Source organism: Hemibagrus wyckioides, linkage group LG08 (assembly GCF_019097595.1).
Source record: "Hemibagrus wyckioides isolate EC202008001 linkage group LG08, SWU_Hwy_1.0, whole genome shotgun sequence".
In the NCBI taxonomy this organism is placed as follows: domain Eukaryota; kingdom Metazoa; phylum Chordata; class Actinopteri; order Siluriformes; family Bagridae; genus Hemibagrus; species Hemibagrus wyckioides.
The window spans coordinates 24,884,376-24,905,873 of record NC_080717.1 but is presented as its reverse complement, the minus strand read 5'-3'; the positions used below and the strand labels follow the sequence as shown (position 1 = coordinate 24,905,873).

The 21,498-nt window shown below is 38.6% G+C and overlaps 2 protein-coding genes across 4 annotated transcripts in view; both read left to right on the top strand.

Annotated features, from left to right (window-relative positions):
• Positions 1-759: 759 nt before the first annotated feature.
• On the top strand, positions 760-14,223 carry ca5a (carbonic anhydrase Va). 3 transcript variants are annotated; one of them, XM_058396691.1, is made up of 7 exons: positions 762-1,086; positions 4,760-4,969; positions 5,424-5,542; positions 7,552-7,647; positions 7,842-7,904; positions 8,545-8,703; positions 9,599-14,223. In XM_058396691.1, exons 1-7 carry the CDS (start codon positions 948-950, stop codon positions 9,728-9,730), a joined length of 918 nt encoding a protein of 305 aa, XP_058252674.1. In that variant the 5' UTR covers positions 762-947; the 3' UTR covers positions 9,731-14,223. The 3 variants fall into 3 exon arrangements, with proteins under 3 accessions (XP_058252676.1, XP_058252674.1, XP_058252675.1); XM_058396692.1 differs by lacking the exon at positions 762-1,086 and adding an exon at positions 4,191-4,650; XM_058396693.1 differs by lacking the exon at positions 8,545-8,703 and having other exon boundaries at positions 760-1,086.
• A 6,513-nt stretch (positions 14,224-20,736) lies between these two features.
• slc7a5 (solute carrier family 7 member 5) overlaps positions 20,737-21,498 on the top strand; it is a 19,739-nt gene continuing 18,977 nt past the window's right edge. The window contains exon 1 of the mRNA XM_058397148.1: positions 20,737-21,440. Coding sequence (XP_058253131.1) covers positions 20,903-21,440 — 538 coding nt within the window. The 5' untranslated portion in view covers positions 20,737-20,902. The remainder of the gene's footprint in view (positions 21,441-21,498) is intronic.

Genomic DNA, 21,498 nt, shown 5'->3' with positions numbered 1-21,498 from the left:
AGCAGCCGAAAGATCCACAACAACAAGTGTATTATGATCTTAATCACATGATCTTGTCTCAATGCTGGATCAAAACGTGCTCTAATGTTTACATCTGAGGTCCAAAAGTCCAGTCAGTGTGCTAGTACTCAATGGGTTTATCCTAGTGCCTGCTGAGATGAGACCTATGACCTAGTTGGCATGTAGTCAGAAGGTTTACAGTTTACAGCACACATATTTGACCTTGTGTAAGTCAATACACGCTATTGTATATATTATATTGTGTCTATTGTATACAGAACAAAATGATTTTTTTTTTTATCTTATTGTTTTTAAAACGCCTCTATTTTTGAGGCTCTTGATTGAGGCTTACTTTTGATTTTGCGTTTGTCTTTTACAAAACACACTACTATTAAAATAAGATATTTAAGTCACTTGTTATAAATACAGTAAACGTATTAATATGAAACACCGTTGAAACGCCCCCTCTGAGGCGAAAGCTGATTGGATGACGGCATTCCAAATTTCCAGAAACAAAAATAAAAAAATTATTGAACTGTAAATTTAAAAAAAAATAACACATTCATCCTGTTTATATCTAAATTCTATATCTATATTCTAAATGTTATAAAGGGTTTGAACGGATAGAAATGAATTAATATGGAAACTTCCAGAATTTGAGTGAAACAGTATGTGCCGGTTCAAGTCCCGCCTACTTTTGAAATCCACCAATCGGTTGTTAGAACGTTCCCCCTTGCGTCAGATGTTAGCCTAGCGAGCTGCTATGTTAGCACAACGTTAGTAGCCTTGAGGGAAGGTGTCGTTATAGCGTCCGGTCTTAGATCAAAGAGCTCAGTATCATTAATGAGATAACTTTACTTACATTTCTATATATTGTCTAATACTTTTAAGCGAAATTAAGCGTTTATTTCGCAGCTTTTAGGCGCACAGTAGGTTGTGTTTTAGCCATGGTGGCCTTAACAGTGCTTGCTCGTCACCTCCAGAGGCACCTGGTGCGGCAGGTCCGGCTCCCGGTACCGCAGCGCTCGGTTCCGGTCCGCAGGTGTAACCTGTCCGCCTGCTCCAGCAGATTTGTCCAGTCCAAGAGTAAGTCTCAATACCAGCTCTCAGTAATGTGGACAAAGTTTGCACGTGTTTATTCTATGCAATAGATTTGAATAGAAACGAGCACATGACAGCAACGAGAACATGTGTTCTGGCTCTGAGCGTTGAAGTTCACTTTAAATGGACAGATGTAAGCTTTCCAGATATATTTGTTGCCATTGTAAACAATGCAAAACTGGGATTGTGTCACTTTTCCTTTTGCTGTGGATCCCATGACGTTAGGTTAGGTTAAAACCAGTTCCCATGATTAGTGGTGTCTGGGCAATTAAAATGTCACGTGGTCTCAGTATAATTATGAATGTCTTCATGATGGGCGGGAAATCACACACCCGAATAAACAGCATCAGTTATTAAAACTAGATATTCTGGAAATGTGTCACTTAGGGTTTGTCTATTCACAGAAAATTTGATCTAATCTCTGGACAGATAATACAGCGAAAGATACAATGATGACATTATTTTTTGCACATATTTTGTTCTGTCTTAAGTTTCGCCTCGTCGTATCATGATCCTGCCGGTGTGGCCACTGTTTTTCAGGGGAAAACAGTCAAACCGTTGCCAGATGATGTCACAGATTGATCTGCATATCTTTTGTTTTGATCATTTGCCCATTAAACTGTGTTAGACGAAGAAGGAAGATTTTACGAAGACAAACAGCGAAGAACAGAATCGAACCACGTTTAGTAGTATATTTTTATTTTTAGATTTATTCATCATGCTATGGAGCATCCAATATATCTGATTGGTCACAGTATTATCTGATTGGTCACTTTTAGAGACACGGATTAGCACCGAGCACTGCATCACGCTGTGCTTTAAAGATCAAAGCAAATTTCTTCGAGCTTATCTGGAAATAAACACTGATACTGACTGAAATCTGCGTCTGATATCAGCATCCAGCTGGCATTGGGTGTCGTAATGCGCTCTGGATTGATACCGAGTGCTCTAATAGTTGCTTTCTATCCAGTGTGTAAGACAGGAAGGAGCAATGACACACACTTTGTAGTATATCACACTGTTTTTACTTTCCACACTGTACATTATAAAATATCTTGCTAAAAATAAGCTGCTATTTTTGCATGTTAGGTTTTTTGTAGGTTTTCTGCGGTTTTGATGATTTTATTTATATTTGACATTCGTTTCATTTATTTCGAGAGACTTAGATGTGAGGAGGAAGAGCTGTGTAGTTAAGAGTTGAAGGAGGACTTTGGTTTGCCCATTTAGCGTGTTTGTTGTCCAATGCAATCTTTTAAGCTCTTTTCTAGGAATCAATACATGCTTTATTCAGATTGGATTAGTTTATCAGGAGGACATCTGTAAATAGTGCTGTAATCAATGTTTACAAGTTAAAGGAGCCGTTTGTAATTATTGGAGTCCTCCCCTAGTTGCGGGGCAAGGTTCAAAGGTGTGTCCTGGCCATCCAAATTGTGTCACGTCATATTCTCATGAACAGGTAGAAGACGTTGAAGCGAAAAAGCAGTAGTTGAGCTTTCATATGACATCCAGTTTGTGTCTGTAAGCCAAGTGGCGATATCTCAATTTGAAAATCATGGAAAATTATTTGCTGCCTGACCATCAGTTACTTTAGGGAGTAGCAGTTCTTCTGTGCAAATCTTCATGAAAATAATGGCATATTTACTTTTCTGTCATTTGGCAGACAGCTCACAGACATGCTTTGTCAATAAACCTGTCCTCAGGCCAGTTCACTGGGTCAGGGACCAAGAGTCTAAAACCCTGATCGTGGTGTTGGCATGGAATAAAAACACAAGACAGTAGTAAGTTGTAGTAGTAAGAGGTAGATCTGTAGTTAACGTTTGAAGACTGCCGCTTCGTATTAGTCACTTGATCCTTTTACAAAACAGATATAGTTATGGCAGGATGAAGCTTTTGAGACAGGAACATAGTTGAAGTGAAAATGATTGAATTAATCGATACTGAGCTCTATTCTGACATCTGCTGGACGATAAGAATTGTCACACTACTCACATGTCAGCTTTATTTATATCAGCTTTAATGGAGTAATTCATAATGGTAAAAAATTACTTTGGTATTTTTTAATTGGTAAAAATTACTTTCAGCAGATGACATTTTATAACATGGACAATAAACGAGTTATGGTGTTGAAGAAAACTTTGGGTTCTGTTGCATCTAAGGCTAAAAGGGTTTCAGGTTAAACCTATTTAAGGGGAATAGTGTTCAAATATTCAAAGATACCTCAGACTCCAGAAGGTTAAGGGGAAAAAAAATCAGTGAAGGTGTTTCATTTGGGGCCGAAGCTCATTTCCGGGCTGGAAAAATGCTAGTCTGAAACACATTATTGAGAGTTTTGCTAAGGCATCTGTGAAGCTATGGAGTTGTTGCATCTCCAAAATCACCCAAAAATAAAAGCTGTCATCTTTAAGTTTAAAGTGGAGGCATGTTATCATTTACATTATACATCTTCCAGTTGTTGTGTGTAAGATGGCTGACACCAAAGCGCTTAACATTCAGCTACACGGTAAAGTTTTGATCATGTTTGTAGATGACAGGGAGTCCCACAGTCTCTTAAAACACATCAGTGTGAAAATAATCATTTCTACAACACAACACTGTTGAATTCTGGATTCTGATGGTCAGAAGGTGTTCAGCCCTGACAGCAGTGTGTTTAATAAAGCGTGCATGATATGTTAACATCTCACTCACATCGACTTGTACTATTAATAACCAGATTTAAAAGACATGTGTAACTGCTCTTTAATGAATTATTAATTGGCAAATTGATGTTGCATAAGAGGAATAAACACTGTGAGATTTGCAGTTTTCCTGTAACAACATGACCGAGTGTTTTATTCCCTAAATTGCGCCACACCTCGTTCACATCTCGCTGATGGTTCAGGTTGTTCGGAGTGGAACAGTCCCAGTTACTTGTACGCTATTTGCAGAACAGGTTTTATTTTTATTGAAGGCCGTGGCTGACTGTAAAGCATGCTGTAATTTGTGAAGGCAGTCATTTTTGTCCTGTTGGTGCTTGATGTGGCTTGGAAGAATTACAGCGTCAACTACTTGCCCCCCCCCCCCCCCCCCAAAAAAAAAGCCTTCATGCTCACATTCCTGTGGCTTACATTTAATTCGGTGAACCGCCCGTTGGACACTCCAGTCACATGTGACTCTTGCCGACATGCTTAAATAGTCACGCATGAGGAACAGTCTCTGTGGAGAGTATATGTTCTAGCGTATGCTCTTTTCTCAAAATTTTCCTAAACATTTAGCCTTTTTCGTCTCAAGGGGAACGCCGCTGCCAAGAAAGTTCTTTCATTCGGGAAGGTTGAATTACTGCTGCAAAGCCAAGGCATTTTTTCCCTCTCACCACATTCAGATGACGTGTCTCTTCCTTATTTCTTTATTTGATCCTTCATGAGTCACATCCTCAAGAGAAGTTTCTTTCCATTCTGTTTTCACTCGTGCCACGGTTAAGACAAAGTCGGCGTTCCTATTCACTTCGGTGAAGTTTTAATTGTAAAATGATGTGCCATAAAGTGTGCGAGGCGGCGGAATATATTAAAAAAAGTAGGTGGATGTTTGAGATTTTGTTTGAGATTTGTTTTATCTATCTTTTTTGTCTGTCTGTCTGTCTATCTAACTATTTGTGTGTGTGTGTATGTGTGTTTGTAACTAGATCTCACCTCAGTGCACCCGATGTGGCAGGAGCCTCTGGAAGTTCCAGGAGGAGACCGCCAGTCACCCATTGACATCAGCGTGCGTAAAAGCGTCTTCGACCCGAACCTTAAGCCGCTCGTTACACAGTACGACCCCAGAACCTGCCAGCAGATCTGGAATAACGGATACTCCTTCCTCGTCGAGTACGACGACACGACAGACAAGTCCAGTAAGGGCACATTGGCTATTCTGATTAAAAACACAGTAAAATTCAAAATCTTATAAGTGTTGTTGCCACTGATGTCATTTACAACTAAAACTAATACCACTAATAACTAATCCCATCTGGTTGTTAATCACATCCTGTAAGTGTTTTTTGTTTGTTTGTTTATACTATTTATTTAAAGGCTGAATCATTTTAATGTTTCCTATAAGAGTTGATTGTTTTGATGTCACCATGAACCAATAATACTAGTTAATATTAATTAAATAATAATAACTCGTTTTACCGTTACCATTTGCAAAGTTACTGTTAAGATTAACGGTACGATTCACTGTTAAGATTAACTGACCACGCTGTCAGTAACAGTAAGTGTGGGCAGTGTCGTCTACAGCTACAGTAATCACTGTGTTAGTGGAAAGTCTTCACAAGCTGTGTGTGTGTGTGTGTGTGTGATGTACAGCACTGCGTGGTGGTCCTCTGGAGGATCAGTTCAGATTGTGTCAGTTTCATTTCCACTGGGGTGAGAATAACACCTGGGGCTCTGAACACACTGTGGACCGCAACCTCTACCCCGCTGAGGTAATGGCTGCTGAGTTCTGGATTCTGATTGGTCAGAAGGTGTTGATTATTGTCAGAGCTGCTGTTATACAACATTAGAGCTGCAGCAAATCACAGTTTTATATGAATGCTCTGGTTATTGTTTCTTTATCATTAATGTTCTTTAATAATTTTTTTTAAATCAAAAGCACAATAGTTTGCAGATTGCTGTGGTATCAGAGGAATAAAACACTTTTATTTAGGAAAAGAATCAACTGGGGTGAGGTGGTTGCTGAGGATCTTGAAACAATTGCACAGCATGTCATGTTACAGAGAAACCTAAAAGCTAAGCTCCTCTGTCCTGAAGCTGTCTGAAAGCTTCGTTACAATCCATTGACACTGGTGACTCCTTCCATAAATGTTCTCCTTTCAGTTTATTTGGAGCGTACACGTCAGTGTGAACAAACATATCAGAACGAGTGCATTAAAAAAACCTGTGATTTGCAGCTGTACTGCAGTCAGAGGTGCTGTTAGAAAACATTACCAAGGACTGTATGTTAAATATCACAGTATATCGCAGGACAGAGTATCAGTGCATGCCTTCTGTATGTCAGGGGTATAATATCCGTTCAAACGTGACATGAAAAAATTATATTTGAACTATAAGTTGCCCATATGAATATTAATCTGTAGCCTGAGAGCAAATAGACACCTTTTAATTTTGTTCTTTAGCATCTGATCCAGCAGGGGGCGCCCTAAAGGGTTTGAATGTCCTCTTAACCCATAAATAAATTAAGCTAATGATACAAAAATTGGAAGCTAACAGCAACTGCCTTGAGCGGACAGTTACAACCCCAAATCATCTAAAAAGCAGCATGTGGAAGTATTTTGGGATTGTAGATGGTTAAAGATAAGGCTGTTTGTCGACTTTGTAAAGAACAGTTGTCTTACAACTCCATGACAGCAAATCTTCTGAAAAGAACGTTTGTGTTGCGGTAGCCTTTTTTATTGAGAGGGGGAACATTCGAAGATATTCGAACGAATCGCATATGACATTGGAAATTTTTCAGCCCTAGTGTTTCCAGTGCATCTCTTTTTGCCCTATTTCTCTCCGGTGTCCTCTTTCACTCCGCCCTCAGTCTTTTGTTTCCTCGGGTGAATAGACTTCAGTGCGGTTGAACGGCGTCCATGTTCAGGTATTGTTTCAAGCCTGAGGAATGGGTGTTACTAGAACAGTTTGAACAGGCAAAAATGAAAGGTGTTGCGTGTTAATTCAAGACAGTTTTGGGTCCTTATTTTTCTTGTTGGGCATCATTCAAGATGTTTTGTGTCATGCTAGTTTGCTTCTTTTTAGTTAATTTCAGAATTTATAGCTGTCTTTATGCAAACTGCATGTCAGTTTGCATAATGAGTATCAAAGCTGAAGTGTGTGTGAAGTGTGTTTACAAAACCAAAAATTAGGTCTCTATTAGGGATGTAACCAAATACAGATACAAGCGTTCTGAAAGAATACAGATCATGGGTCTGACTGTTTTCGTTTATATTTTATATAAACTTTGCCATGAAGTGGTCAAGTGGATTGAAATCCCGCAGAACAGAAAGCAAGAACCGTGTGTGAACAAGTAAGGACAGATCATGGGCTGGGTTGCCAGATTTGCAGAAAAAGTCTTGAAACTAACCCTAAGCATTGTAAAACCTGGACTTTTCTCAATGGGAAGTGGTGTGCACACATTTTTGTACAGTTTTTTTTATTTTTTTATTTTGCCTTGTTTATTTCAAGTGTGTGTCAAAAAATTGTATATTTCTTTCTACATAATCTCCATTTTGTTCAATGCAAGTATTCCAATGCTTAACAAGTATCTGGATTCCTCTAGAAAATAAACTAATTACATTCTGCGGTTTTGCCCCCCTCTACCAGTTTAAATCATTAGAAAACCATACAAATTAAGTGCTATACACTGGCATTGAGTTGCCCCTCTAGCCTCTGTCTGTACATATGTGCATAAAAGCAAAGGAGAGAGATGTGTTAAACTCATCCTGTTCTCCTGCAGCTTCACTTGGTCCACTGGAATGCAGATAAATACGCTTTGTTTGAGGAGGCTGTGATGGAGGAGAATGGACTGGCTGTTATCGGGGTCTTCCTGAAGGTATTGAATCTGATATCCTAACACCCAGACAACACCTATTTAGTTTTTATATAGTTTTTTATATATATATATATATATATGTATATATATATTATATAAATAATGTGTGTAATGTATAACTGTTCCTCATCCTACAGTTCATACATCATACATGATACTCCTTTATCATGTTTTAATAATGCTCCCTTGTTTAGGTTGGAAAAACCCATGAAGGTCTGCAGAAACTGGTGGACGCTCTACCTGCCGTCAGACACAAGGTGTGTAGCACCGTTTTAAAACCTTTAGGTTTAGAATCAGTCAGAGGATCTGCATCTGTGCAAACTTTAAGTCAGCGGTGTTGAGTGTCAGGGAGAAGTGTCAATTTAAACAGCACCAAGACACTCGACAGGATCATCAGGATCCTGGGGCTCAGTCCTGGGGGTCAGTACTGGCCTTAGTGGAGATGGAGATGGAGTTGGAGTTGAGAATATTGAACCTACTCCCACAATGCTGAAATTTTCTCTGAATCTAACTAGCAGCAGGCATCCTTTTCCTCACAATGGTGTGTGTTCTCAGGTTCTTCCTCCAGGCAGTTCTCAGACTGTATGAACTGTTTGTCCTTAGCTTATGTGTTCATCTTTCCTCTTCTTGCATGCACAGACTACGCAATGCACACTGACATGTTTGGACACTTTTTATCAGTTTACATCTAGTTATATTCTCCCTTATTTTGCATACATTATATGTAAACATGTATATTGTGTGTGTGTGTGTATGTGTGTGTATATATGTATGTATATATATATATATATATATTTAGTTAGTTTAATAACTATAATTTAGTTTAATTAGTTTAATAACTATAATACAGTTTAATACAGTTTTGTAACTGTTTATTTTACCGCTGTATTATATCAGGGCAGTGTAGTAGAATTCACTAAATTTGACCCATCCTGCCTCCTGCCTGAGAGCATCAACGAGTATTGGACATATGCCGGGTCTCTGACCACGCCCCCCCTGACCGAGGCTGTCACCTGGATCATCATGAAACAGCCCATTGAAGTGAGCCACAATCAGGTATGACCAGAGATGGGGACAAAATTTCAGAGCTTGTGTTCTTAAAAAGAAAATGAAGTTTTTCCCCCCTACAACAGTGTAGGCTGAGCTTTAAATATCAATAGTATATCATTTAATTTTATTTGTGTTCAGAAATGGCAGGGTACAGTTTAATTACAGGTTTTGTATAATGACTGGTAATTAAACGGCTGCCTCTGTAATTATTCAGCATGTGTAAATTGCCTCTTGTGTTGTAAGGTCCGGTTTGTTTTATTTTTTAATTGAGATTTTCCTGTTTGTTTCCCTGGTCAGAAATTTGATTATGTATTTAGTTTTTATTTCAGGTTTTTTTTTTTTTAATTAATTTATTTATTAAACTATTATTATATTAATAGTATAATAACTACTATTATTAATTATTTTAAACCATGCAGTATTTTTCCATTTGACCTATCCTAATATAGCATTTAATCAATGACACATGCAGAGTAAGTATCATATGGGACATCCTGCTTTTTGTCCAATAAAGGAAAGAAACAGGAACAAACTTTTCTGTTCATTTTCTTTTCCACAGACTTTCAGAATGTTTCAGTGAGTTTAAAGTGCTGTTTGACATGTTTAACAAGCTTAAACCAACCTTATTAAAATGAGTTAAAATATTTCGGATAAACAGGAAAAAAGGGTAAGGGAACAACACTGTGTAATTATTGTCTTTGAGGGCACATTAGTTCCCATAATGCATTCCAAATAATGTGATTAAATCCTCTCCTTCCAATTTTCACCTGTGTTTACCAACACTGTTAACAGACTATTCAGACTATTTCATGGTAACAAACATGTCTCACATAAAGCTCTCTTTCTGTCATATTCTCTCTCTCTCTCTCTCTCTCTCTATATCTCTCTCTATCTCTCTCAGTTGGCCGTGTTCAGGAGTCTCCTGTTCACCTCAGCAGAGGAAGAGGTGCAGAAGAGCATGGTGAACAACTTCCGGTTCCAGCAGCCTCTAAAGGGCCGAACAGTTCGCTCGTCCTTCACACCATTCCTCTAGAGTATTGCTCCTCTTGACTCCTAAGCCCTCACCCTATGAAGACCTTATGAAGTTCTGACTGTGTCATCTCAGTCTTACACCCGGTGATACATGGCACAACATCCCAGCAGTTTTAGCCCTGTTTAAGACCAGGAATCCAAGTCAGGTCTTAAAAGTCTGAGTCTACTAATAAGCACTGTATCTATTCAGAAAGGAATACAGGTTTGTCAACTGAATTTTTAAAATCTTAAGTTCACAAACTAGAAGTCAGGGCACTTTACTAATTTTCTTATCAGATTAATATTAGGTTTTCTCATTTTAGAGTTCATTTAAAGCATTTGGACTGGCAGTGTGTGAGATTGTTCAGGATTTCTTGGTGGTTTTATTTCGGCAAACCACAGAAGGCGTGCCTTACTGTAGCTCTACAGCATAATGATAATAATACAGATAAAAATAATACAGATTTTCAGCTGGGACGATTATGACTGGAAAAATGTTATACATGTGTGGAATTTAATTTCCTGTCCTGCTAATCTATTACAGCAAAAACGTTGGCTAGAATTGGCACACTGTATGCTTTAGGCTTTGAAAATATATATTTTTAGACTAGATACTGACTCCTTTACCCTTTCCGTTAATTCAGAACTGAATTCATTCTAATGCCAACATTAGAAGAGTAAAAACTTGTGTTTCAGAGATCTGTTTATCTCCTAAAGCCTCTTCAGTGTTCATGCAGATTGATTTCCAGTCTATATAACCATCCCAACTTAAAGTCCGTCTTCATACAGAAAAGAAAAGATAGTGACCTCCTCATATGCTCTTCATTTCTCATACAGGTGTAATAAGTGACCCTACACTTCATGTTTACTGCTTGTTGAAACCTTAAACTGCACACTTCCTTTAACGATTTACTAAATTTAACTTACTGACCAATTTGATTATTTAGATGATAAGATGATGAAACAATAACTGAGTTTATAACATAATATATTTACATGCAGGACGTAGAAACTACCGGAAACGCTAAAATAACGTGTACTAGTTATTTTGTGGTGCTGTGACTGGTTGTTACTGGCTGTAGCTATTATATATAATTTTAACTGGTTTAGATTTGATCTGATCTGGTATTAATTCAAATAAGAGAAGATCTTTAGCTGAATTTAGTGGAGTATACTGTTACAGTCAAAAACATGCCTCCTGCAAATAAAGTAAAAGAATACATACTAAAATACATACCTTTTGCAGTATTTACAGTAGTCCTGCGATTCCAGAATTTACAGTACTTTGTTGTTGCCTGTAGTAAATGAACATTAATGTGATATTGCATGCCCCATGGCCATGCCAGTGTCTGTAGACAGATAGAATCAATTTATAATAGATTTTGTAATATAATGTTACTAATTATCCAGAAATTACAGTAACACCATTCCAGCCTCTTTGTTACTAATTTACTCATATTTTAAGGTGTTTTCGGTATTTTTTCTGCATCCTGCATGTGTTGTATACATTATACAAATAATATATGCTGTGTGTGCATATATATATATATATATATATATATATATATATATATATATATATATATATAGATATAGATTGATATATAGATTATGAACTTTATCTGTACATGATGTAGATTGAGCACATTGAAACGTTACTGATTCAGATTTTATTGCGGATGCAGCAGAGCTTGGAAAACCACCGTGCCTTTAGCTTTATGCTCCCACACTATTGCGTTGTCCCACTGCCAAAAATCTGCCCTTGGTTCTTGTTAAAGAGTGAAGGACAGATCATTGAATGATGCTGTATTTTTTTTTTAAATTATACTTCTAACTGGCCACTAGAGGGCGCCGGAGCTCCAGGAGAGCGATGCAGGTTCTGTATATGCAAAAATATTGGCCTCCACCTCCTTACACACGAAGATTTAGTAATCAGAAGAGATTTGATGTTATCGCTACTTTCATGTGATTTTGGTCCGTAGGTTTAACATGGCTTTGATATATATAATATATATTTTAAGCAAGATAAATCTTTTGTTTGTATATTTAAAAATAATGACCAGGTTTAGCAAAAACCAGTGCTAAAATCTTTTAACTGATAGTGTGTAGGCTCTAAGTTACTGTTTTATTACCATTTCAACACTATTAGTGTCTCAGATATGGAATAAACCCATACAGTGTGGAAATTAAACTAGGTCAAATATGATTTATTAAGATGTAAACCTGAGGGTTTTTCAGACTTAATAACTTGTATTACTAGCGGGTGAACTGTTGTAGAGTTGCGCTATTTAAAATAATCATGATTATGAAATGATTATCAGCTCACACAACATAACAATGCTAACCAACTAGTCTAGCCTGCTCTCTAGATTAGGTTTATTTTCCTGTGTAATTAAGAAGGTTGTCTACTTCTCTGTAGCTTCGTTGGTTTCATTTCAAGTTGCTTATGCAACTTGACCTTATGCAGATACACATAAAGTGATGTTGCATCATGTACCGATGAACATCCCAAACGTCGACATGCTGTATTTTTAGTATTCAGCGTCATAAATCTCATCATATTCACTCACTAACTAGATTCTGTTCCACACATGACGTTTGTCCTCCATGATAGTGTGGTGCTGATTCTCTTAGGATTACATGTACATGAACAAATGTATCGCTGTGTAAGATTAACAGTTTTCCCTAACAGAAAAGTTTAAATTAGTTAAATGAGGTTCCTGTAGTGTAAACACACAGAATGGTGATTTATTGGTTATGCTACACCTCTCCAACCAAACCCACACAAAGTATTTCTAAACTGACTGGAATCTGGGTCTATAGGATCAGACATAATAGTGAAAATGTGACACAAGCAAGAAAGATCCTGTAAATGTGATGCATCACAGTTTAAAAAAAAAAAAAAAAAACGTTTATCTGAGGAACCTCGTGTGAGAATTGTGGGAACTCTGCTGTGTAGGAAGTGGTTTATACCGCAGTGACAAAGAAGTCACGCTCAGAGAAAATCCTGATCTCCGATCCGTTTTTTTCGCTCTAATCAAGAGTGAAGGCTCTGATCCTGCATCATCTCTCCTGCTCCCAGCCGTCTTTGTTTTTCGGTCTGGACGCCATCCTGCTTTATGGCTGAATAACAGCGTTTCTGTACAAACCCTTCCTCTGTGGTGGCCTCCAGCCTGAAAAGGCCAGCTGGTCTGGGGTGGGTGTGTGTGTGTGTGTGTTAGTGGGGCCCAACACTCAGTTTCAGCCTCACTAACCAGATTAGAAAGCTGGGACACACCACCTGTCCTGTAGCAATGCAAAGTGTTTTTCCTGCCCTGATGATATAATTTTTCTCTCTTTTTCTTCCTGTAATTCAAGATTAACTTGATTTTGTGGTTGATTGGTTACCAGGTTGAAACAGTCTGCACTATTATTTTTTTTTGGTGACTGGCATACACTACAGTTTAGGGTTTATAATTGCAAATAATAAGTGTGTAAAGAGTCAACACAATCTGGCAACCTGTTTGTTTTTTTACTTTTTAAAGCTTTGTGCATTTTTGTATCCATGCGGAACAAACCGATCCGTGTAAAATATTTTCGACTGCATTGAGAAGTATCAGACATGCACACACCCTTGGGTTCAGTATTTTTTTTTTTTATCATGAGTCATTACAGTTTGCAATTTAGGCCACGTTGCCTAACTGCTGTTTGTGTTGTTTTATCCACCAATAGCGATGCACTGATCAGATACAACACTTAAATCTAGGGATATATTCTGATCAATTTCAATTCCAAACACTTCACATTTCTGTGTATAATCCTCTTGGCCTGGTTTTGATCTTTATTATATAATCAATTATAAAGACTTGTGTTCTACCTCGTGCTTTCGCAATGGCTGTTGCCTCTTTTGGCCGTCCAGATCCCATTACATGCCTAAACACGTCTTTTTAATAGTGACAACTGACCAACATCTGGAGTTCGATCTGAAGTGTTAGGACCAGAAGAAAAACTCTACAATTATCACTCCATTTCAAGACAAGCGATAAAAGATCCATGTGAGCTGACGATGTTGGAAACAGCAACACATCGGTGCATCCCTATTGAATGACATTTTCACTGGCCAATTTCTGTTTTTCTGTCAGTTCTGTCTTTTGAACATAATCACGCACAATGTGTTTATTCTAATCCTTATGTATCCTGTAGAGTGTAAAGTTTCATAGTGTTTAATTGGACTGTAAATGTTGTGTGTTTTTGCTGTCTGGTGTCCTTCCTGCTCTCCCAGTCTTCGGGAATCTTTTTTTTTTTTTCCCGGAGGTTTCCCGGGCCATCTGAATGACCTGTTCCCAGCATGCTTTGTTGTAGCAGGTGCTGACCGGGTGTGATCCAGCTGCACTGGGTCTCTCTGTAAGAGTTTTCTCTACAAACATACACACCCCAGACGTCTACGCTACAAACGCCCATTCATGCAGTCCAAAAAAACCATGCGTAGTAAAGATTCTTTGATGTAAAGGATGAAATAAAATGTAAACAACTCGAGCCCTGTTTCCCTGTCGTGTGTTTTCAGCTGAGTCCAGACTGCTGTGATTTAAATAGCATAAAATATCTGACCGTGTCTGTGTGGAAAATTGTGACCCTGCCAGAAACATGTCCATGATCAGAACAGTGCTTTCGATGATTAAAATAGACAGCCATGGAAATTTCAGATGATTTAAGGGAAACTGTTTCACATTCTCATATAAATGGATTGTATTTATTATTAAAAGAAATGTGAAAACTTGCAACTGACTACAATCATGCAACTGACTAAAAATGACTTGCTCATCTAATAGCTGTAGGATTCTTTAAAATACATATAACACTTGTTTATGTTTAGATTAATATCAATTGAGTGAGTGAGTTGTTTGGTCATGAGATTCACTCCGCTTACAATGAAAAGATAAGTCCAAGATTCACACCTCTTATGTTCAACAGGTGTGGCCAGTGTCTGAATTAGTGAGTCATTTGGTCACAACCAGGGTTTGCTCCTAACAGGTGATCATTTGAATCAGTGAGTTATTTGGTTATGACTAAGATTCATCCCTCCATGTTTAGCAGTGTTTGAGCGAGTAAATGTTTTTAGTCATAGTAAAGAATCACTCTTACATTTAGATAATCAGTGTATATAACCGTCATAATGATTATAACTGATTTCACCCCTTTCTCTCAGTGTTTTATCAGCAAATCTTTCACGCATGACAGAGATTCACTTCTCAGTTACCTAGTAGTTCAGTCAGCAGGTCAGTGAGTTTCTTATTGCTGATGAATCTCATCGAAAATCCACTAAGAGAAACATACAAAAAAAAGTGCTTATGGAGAGAACAAAAAATAACCTGAACACAATAGAGCAAAGTGACACTAAACTACAAAGCATAACAGTGTTTATAGTATTAGTATTATTATTATTATTATTATTATTATTATTATAACCATTTAAAAATATTCTTGTTGCTCTGCATTACTTGGAAATTAGCATACAAAATAAAAAATACAACTGTCTTTTACAGTTCCTTATTTGGTCGTAGTTTAACTCCGGTTGCTGTGAATTCAGTTGATTTAACAAGTAACAAGCAATTGGTGAGTTCAATTACGGCTCTTCACCTCACAATAGTCCCTTTCTAGCTCTCCCAAGAAGTGCTCAGAGCATTTAAATCCCACAAAGACACTTGTGCTGCATTGTTCTTCCATGATGGAATGATGAAAGAACTGCAGAGCTCGTTCTTTATCTCAACCAGCTTCAAAAAAGCTCCTGTTCCGTGTTTGTGTGCTCAGCCCGATGGGGGTCACAAACACATAGGTTTCCCATCATTGTGTGCTGGAACATGTTCTTTGAGGCCGACAGAAAAAAAGCAAATAAAAGACTTGTTGATTTGAGATCCAGAAATCCAGCCTCTGATCTTGCATTCTGAAGTCTAAACATGGGGTGTTTCTGCACCGTGTTCGCACAACTAACAAACTGAGACGGAATAACCTGGAGAAGATGAGCTGCGTCTCAGGTGGACTGGTGGACAGCGTCAAGTTTATTTATTATAGGCTTATTATCAATAACAAACAGGAACTTTAATTGAATCTTATCAGTTCTAGATAAACTGTTACCCCAGAATCTGACAAAGAAAGGTCAAAGCTCCTTATTTTATAGAAACTCCTCATTCTGAAAAAAGAAAAAAAAGGAACTGCTAATTCAGCTTTTCTGTTTAGATACAGTCACTTTTTGATGTCGTATAGAGAGAAAATACCCCCCAAAACAAGGTCTTGTCCCTGTTTGTGTTGGCATGCTGTTGGTGATGAAAGCAGACGTTTTATAAAAACCACACACAGAGTCGGTCATGACTGATCCATGAATGTGGATAAGATTTCACATAAAGCAGTTCTTCAGGGCCAAATTGCTTAGCCCCAAGATCAAGAATGATTGTTTCCACCTGCTCTCTTTAATGCTTTCATGTGGATCCTGCACCTAGAAAGTGAAAAATTAGGAAGTGTGATCTATCACAATGTTCAGGTGGGATGGAGGAAACAGACAGCACAAAAAAAAAGTCATCAAAATTTCATCTTCACAGATGTTTGACCATGTGACCCAGGGCTTTTCAACCTTACTTCGAAGGGTAAGTAAAACTTACAGTAAGAACGGAGAGATTTATCCCCCAAAATACCAAAAAAAATTCAATTTAAGTCTAATATTTATCTTGATCTTTGTGTTCTATATTTCTTATGCCCTGTAAAGCTTGTTAAAAAAAAGTGCTATGCAAATAAAACTGAACTGAATTGAAAGTAAGAGATATGAGACTTCAGAAGCATAATTGTAGATTTTAGTTCATTCATTTTAAATACAGAGAGGATATAGTACAATTTCTGCACAAGGTTAAGTGTGTGTTTGAAGGAAATTCCTACATTAAAATTAATTTTAGCAAAACAGCTACTTGGAATAGAGGGAAATGCCTGTGCCCGTGACCGATGGAACAAATTAACCTCGATGTTGACAGAGCGTCTTTATGTGGCTGTATTGCTAAAGCAAAACGCAGCAATGTCTCACTGCACATTGTAATAGGAACACAGAGGAATGGAAGGTTCCAGTCATTACATGGGTGGTAAAGAGTCTCATAAAGAGTTTTTTTTTTTCCTAAGCGAATAAAGCCACATTTGATTTACTTTGGAAATGAGAAGTGGGAAATTGGATCACAGAATGAATTCATTTTCAAACCTCAGCATGTTTATAAGCAACGAAGTAAGGGGGGAAATAAAAATTAATATTTCCATGTTTCTATGTTTTGTCACAGTTGAGATGAAAATAGAACACAAGGTCCCTTAATAAAACATTTATTACCTTCCCATATTGTGTAAGGATCCCAAATAAGATAAATGTTTCCATTCTGCTCCAGAAACTCGTCTAGCTTAGTATTCGCTGGAGAAATCAATTCCTGGCTTCTTTAAGGGCTCTTGAGATAACCGAGAACTCGTGCAAAAAGGGTTTCTGTGTTAAAAAATGTACTCAATGCACTTTTTACGGGTTCATTGGGTATGTGAAGGCTCTTTTATGAAATGGTTCTCACTTAATAAATACGCTTTTACAAATACAGGGGCTCTGTGGTTTCTCTAAGGGTTCGTTGGATAATTACAGACTTTTAGCTTCTGAAAAACGTTTTCCAGAACTGTTTAAAGGTACTTCATGGGTTCTTAAAAGGGTCCAGAAAGTGCTCTCAATGCATAGTAATAAGGGTACTTCCGGGTTCTTTAAGTGTTCACTGAATAAATAAAGGAGCTTGGCTTACAAAATTGGTTCCGTTAATACGTACACTCTCAGAAATAAGGGTTCTTCAGGGGTTCTTTATGGGTTTATTGTATAATTAAGTATTTTTAGGTTTAAAAAAAGGTTCTCTGTTAATTTATACAGAAGAAAAGCCTACTTTAATGGTGTATAGTAGGTGTAACGCTCCTCATTAATGCATAAACACTTGGATCTTTTTTAAATGGTAATTAAGAGTACTTAGGGGTTCTGTTAGAACCATTGCTGGAAGGAAAAACCCACCTCATTTTAGGGTTCCTTCAGAAGGACAACCAACCTTCTTGAGTGTAGGCCTGGTCCACATGGCGTTCGGTCCTGGATGATATCAATGTGTTTGTGAGTGAAACCGTAGATCAGATGCTTTGTGGTCAAAAGTGAGCAACAATAAAATGCTTAATGTGCAAAACATGGAGTCACAAAATAATTTTGTCCCTGCAAAGACCATTGACAACCCCAGATGCTGTGCAGCAGAGGAATGTCTCAAAGGTAGGAAGGAAGGTCAGGAGATGGACTTTATTGTCTGGTGAACATCACTGTGTGTTTGCGGCCCCGCCCTCTCTGACCAGCACACGTAGCATGTGTCTAATACAAAAATCCTTTCCCTTTTTCACCTCTGTTCCTCTGTGGGCCTCCTTTTTTGCTGCTGTTCTAAAGAAAAGCCTCTATACAGCTTTTATAAACAGGAACCCAGGACTTTCTCAGAACATCTGTCCAGATATTCTTTCTCTGTTCGCTTACAGTGAAAAGGTTATTTTTAGCTTTCCTGATTGTGTTGCTCGAGGACCCCCTGCAGGGTGTGGGGGAGCTGAGGAAGCCTCGGACAGTCGGGTGCAATTGCTGCAAACCACATCCTCAGAGCTGATAAAAATTTCAACACACACCAGAAAACAAGGCACAAATATCTGTATCTCCATTAATGAGCTCCTGCTTACACAACTCCAACTGACTGTATATGATTGTACAAAGGTCGTTATTCATAATCACACTCTGTGTTTATAATAATTCTTCTTTATTGTCTACAGCAAGAAACATTTACAAATTTTCCACTAAAAAAACTTTAAATAACAAACTTTGTCCCTCATGTCACGTACTAGAGCATTGATGTGGACTTAAACTAACACCATGTTCAAGATATTTTTACGCTCTAAGATGACATTTCTGCAGCGTTCCCATTGAATCATATAAAAAAAACATGCTGCATTATATAATGAGTGTAATGTTGATGTGCGTGAAACAGGATCGTGGGAATCTACCAATAGATGAAACTGAAGATGTGTACTTGTTTTTGATTCCTCTATTTCTCTAGCCTGTTTTTGATTCCTCTATTTATTTTTAATGTGGCAGTAAAAGGAAAGCACAACAGAACTGAAGCTTCAGGAGTAGGCCTACTTTTTAAACACACACAGCGGTATTCCCCCCTGCAGCGTGGTGAGAATGGATGCTGAAATACACTCTGTGTAAGTTTGTGAGAGCAGCAACGCAGCAGGTGGATCCACGCTGTTGACTTTTTCCCGCCCAATATCTCTGAGAGCTTCAGGGTCAGCGAGGCTCACTTTCACCTGAACTCAGGAAATGAGGCGGGAAAGGGATTTTCTCGTTTCATTTATATCTTTAAGAATTCGGAAAAGTGGTGTATAAACCTGGAGCTTTGACAGTGCAGCGTATTAGAACTGAAATGAAACTAAACCATTCCCTTTGGGTGAAAAAAAAGCATAAATTATAGTGTTTATTTTAATTATCTCCAAGTAAAAAGCTTTTATTAGCTAAAACACTCCAGGACTCAGATCCTGCCTGAGCCTCAGCTATAGAAGTACTCTGGAAGTATGACAGGATGATTGTAGAAATTGTAGAAATATTATATATATATATATACCGCCATAGAGATTCTTTGTGTGTTCCTCACTCATTTCTCAGTTGTTCGATGGGTCAAAACACACTGATTTCTGAATCTTGACAATCATATTCATTCAGGGTCAGCGCCTGGTAGCCCCACCCTTCTTCTGCTACGTAAGCAAAGCTGCAAGTGTCCATGAAGTGTCCATGAAGTGTCCAAAATTCACACCCTGCCTTTTTTGGTTGCATAAAAGCATCACCCAGGTTCTTGAAGTGCACTTCATCTTCTTCTAATATTTATACTTACATATTTATAATACATAAGAATAGGGAGAAGTATGTGTTTGGGACACAACTTGTGTGTCACCCCAGGGAAACAGGTCTGGGTCCGGAGACAAAGCAAAACTAGTGAACCAAAACTAACCTAGTTTTTAAAAACAAACTCATGAATGAAAGCTAATCGAGCAAAAACTAACCTAGCTAATCAAACCTTGTGACCAAAACACTAACTAAAGAGCAACAACTGGGCAAAAGTTAACACGGTGACAACCTAGTAAGTGAAAACTAACCTAGCAAGCAAAACAAAATATAATGAACCCAAAGCTGTAACTGTGTGTGAATGCTAATCTAATCTATCACCTTAATCCCAAATTAAAAAGATCTGCTGTCTCAGTAAAATCTTCTTGACATCTTCTTGGTTTTATCCGACTTCTGAAGCTAACGAGCTTGCAGAGCATGTATACGGGATCTCGCTGTCAAAAGGTATCAGTCAGAGGAGGGGTACAAAGGAATTTCCAAAACACAAGATATTCCAAAATGAATTGTAGAAACATCACAAAACCCTGCAATACAGGAGCATCTATCTATCTATCTATCTATCTATCTATCTATCTATCTATCTCTCTGAACTAGCAAGTACAAGCTCACAAACTGAGCTCATACACAGCTGTCTCTAAAACTGTTTTACACAGAAATACTGAAAAATATATATAAACTATAGCTAATTTGAATGGGCTGTTTTAAGAAGAGTTAGGTATAATTTAAAGAGGTGCACCACTCATCTACCTTTATATGTAATAAATTATGCTACCTTTACAGTGTTAATAAACTAAATTATATATTTTATTTAAAAAAAAACAAAAACAACGAACAAATACCAGTAGGTTAACATTTTTTATTTTACTTTCCACACAAACCGATTCATCTTGTTTAAACTCGATTTCATCATCCAAGTCGGGGCCGTTGTTATACCAGACATTGCCGCTAGAGGGCACCATGGGGAGTGTTACGATACCGCGTAAGAACAGCGTGAGAGTTGCAATACCATATGTAGCCGCTAGAGGGAAAGAAATTTGCAGTAGCAGAGCCTGGCTTTAATGGGCGGGATGAGTGTGACGCGCGGAGGAAGCGATGCTATACTTTAAGTCTTTGCCTCGCTGAGCTGCACCTTAACATCGCCACGCTTCTGTGAGTCACACAACCGGGAACCGGCGGACGGAGCGCGTGAACCGCTTCTCTTTATTTTAGAATAAATAAATATATAACTCAAACCCAAAAGGACCGAAAATGTCGAATGTGAAGAAGAGAAATTCGGGACACCGCGACGAGGACGAGGACCAACAGGCGGCGGAGAAGATGCTCGGCGGTGCATCAGGCTCCGGCGGTCCCGCGCCGGCGGCGGACGGAGAAGAGACTGTGGTCCTACAGCGCACCATCACGCTGCTGAACGGCGTGGCCATCATCGTGGGAACCATCATCGGATCAGGGATCTTCGTGACGCCGACCGGCGTGGTGAAGGAGGCTGGCTCGGTGGGTCTGTCTCTGGTGGTGTGGACGGTGTGCGGTGTGTTCTCCACGGTGGGCGCGCTGTGCTACGCCGAGCTCGGGACCACCATCACCAAGTCCGGCGGGGACTACGCCTACATCCTCGAGGTTTACGGCTCGCTGCCGGCTTTCCTCAAGCTCTGGATCGAGCTGCTCATCATCAGGCCCTCGTCTCAGTACATCGTAGCTTACGTCTTTGCTACCTACCTCCTCAAGCCTTTGTTCCCGGTGTGTCCGGTGCCCGAGACCGGCGCCAAGCTGGTCGCGTGCCTGTGCATCCGTGAGTACACCTGACATCTCCATCTTACAGAGAGTCCGGAGCACACCATTTTCTTTAC

Coding starts and splice junctions, on each gene's coding strand:
- ca5a (XM_058396691.1), top strand. CDS start 948: ATGGTGGCCTTAACAGTGCTTGCTCGTCACCTCCAGAGGCACCTGGTG. Junction 1,087..4,759: donor CAGATTTGTCCAGTCCAAGA/GTAAGTCTCAAT, acceptor GTTTGTAACTAG/ATCTCACCTCAGTGCACCCG. Junction 8,704..9,598: donor TTGAAGTGAGCCACAATCAG/GTATGACCAGAG, acceptor TATCTCTCTCAG/TTGGCCGTGTTCAGGAGTCT.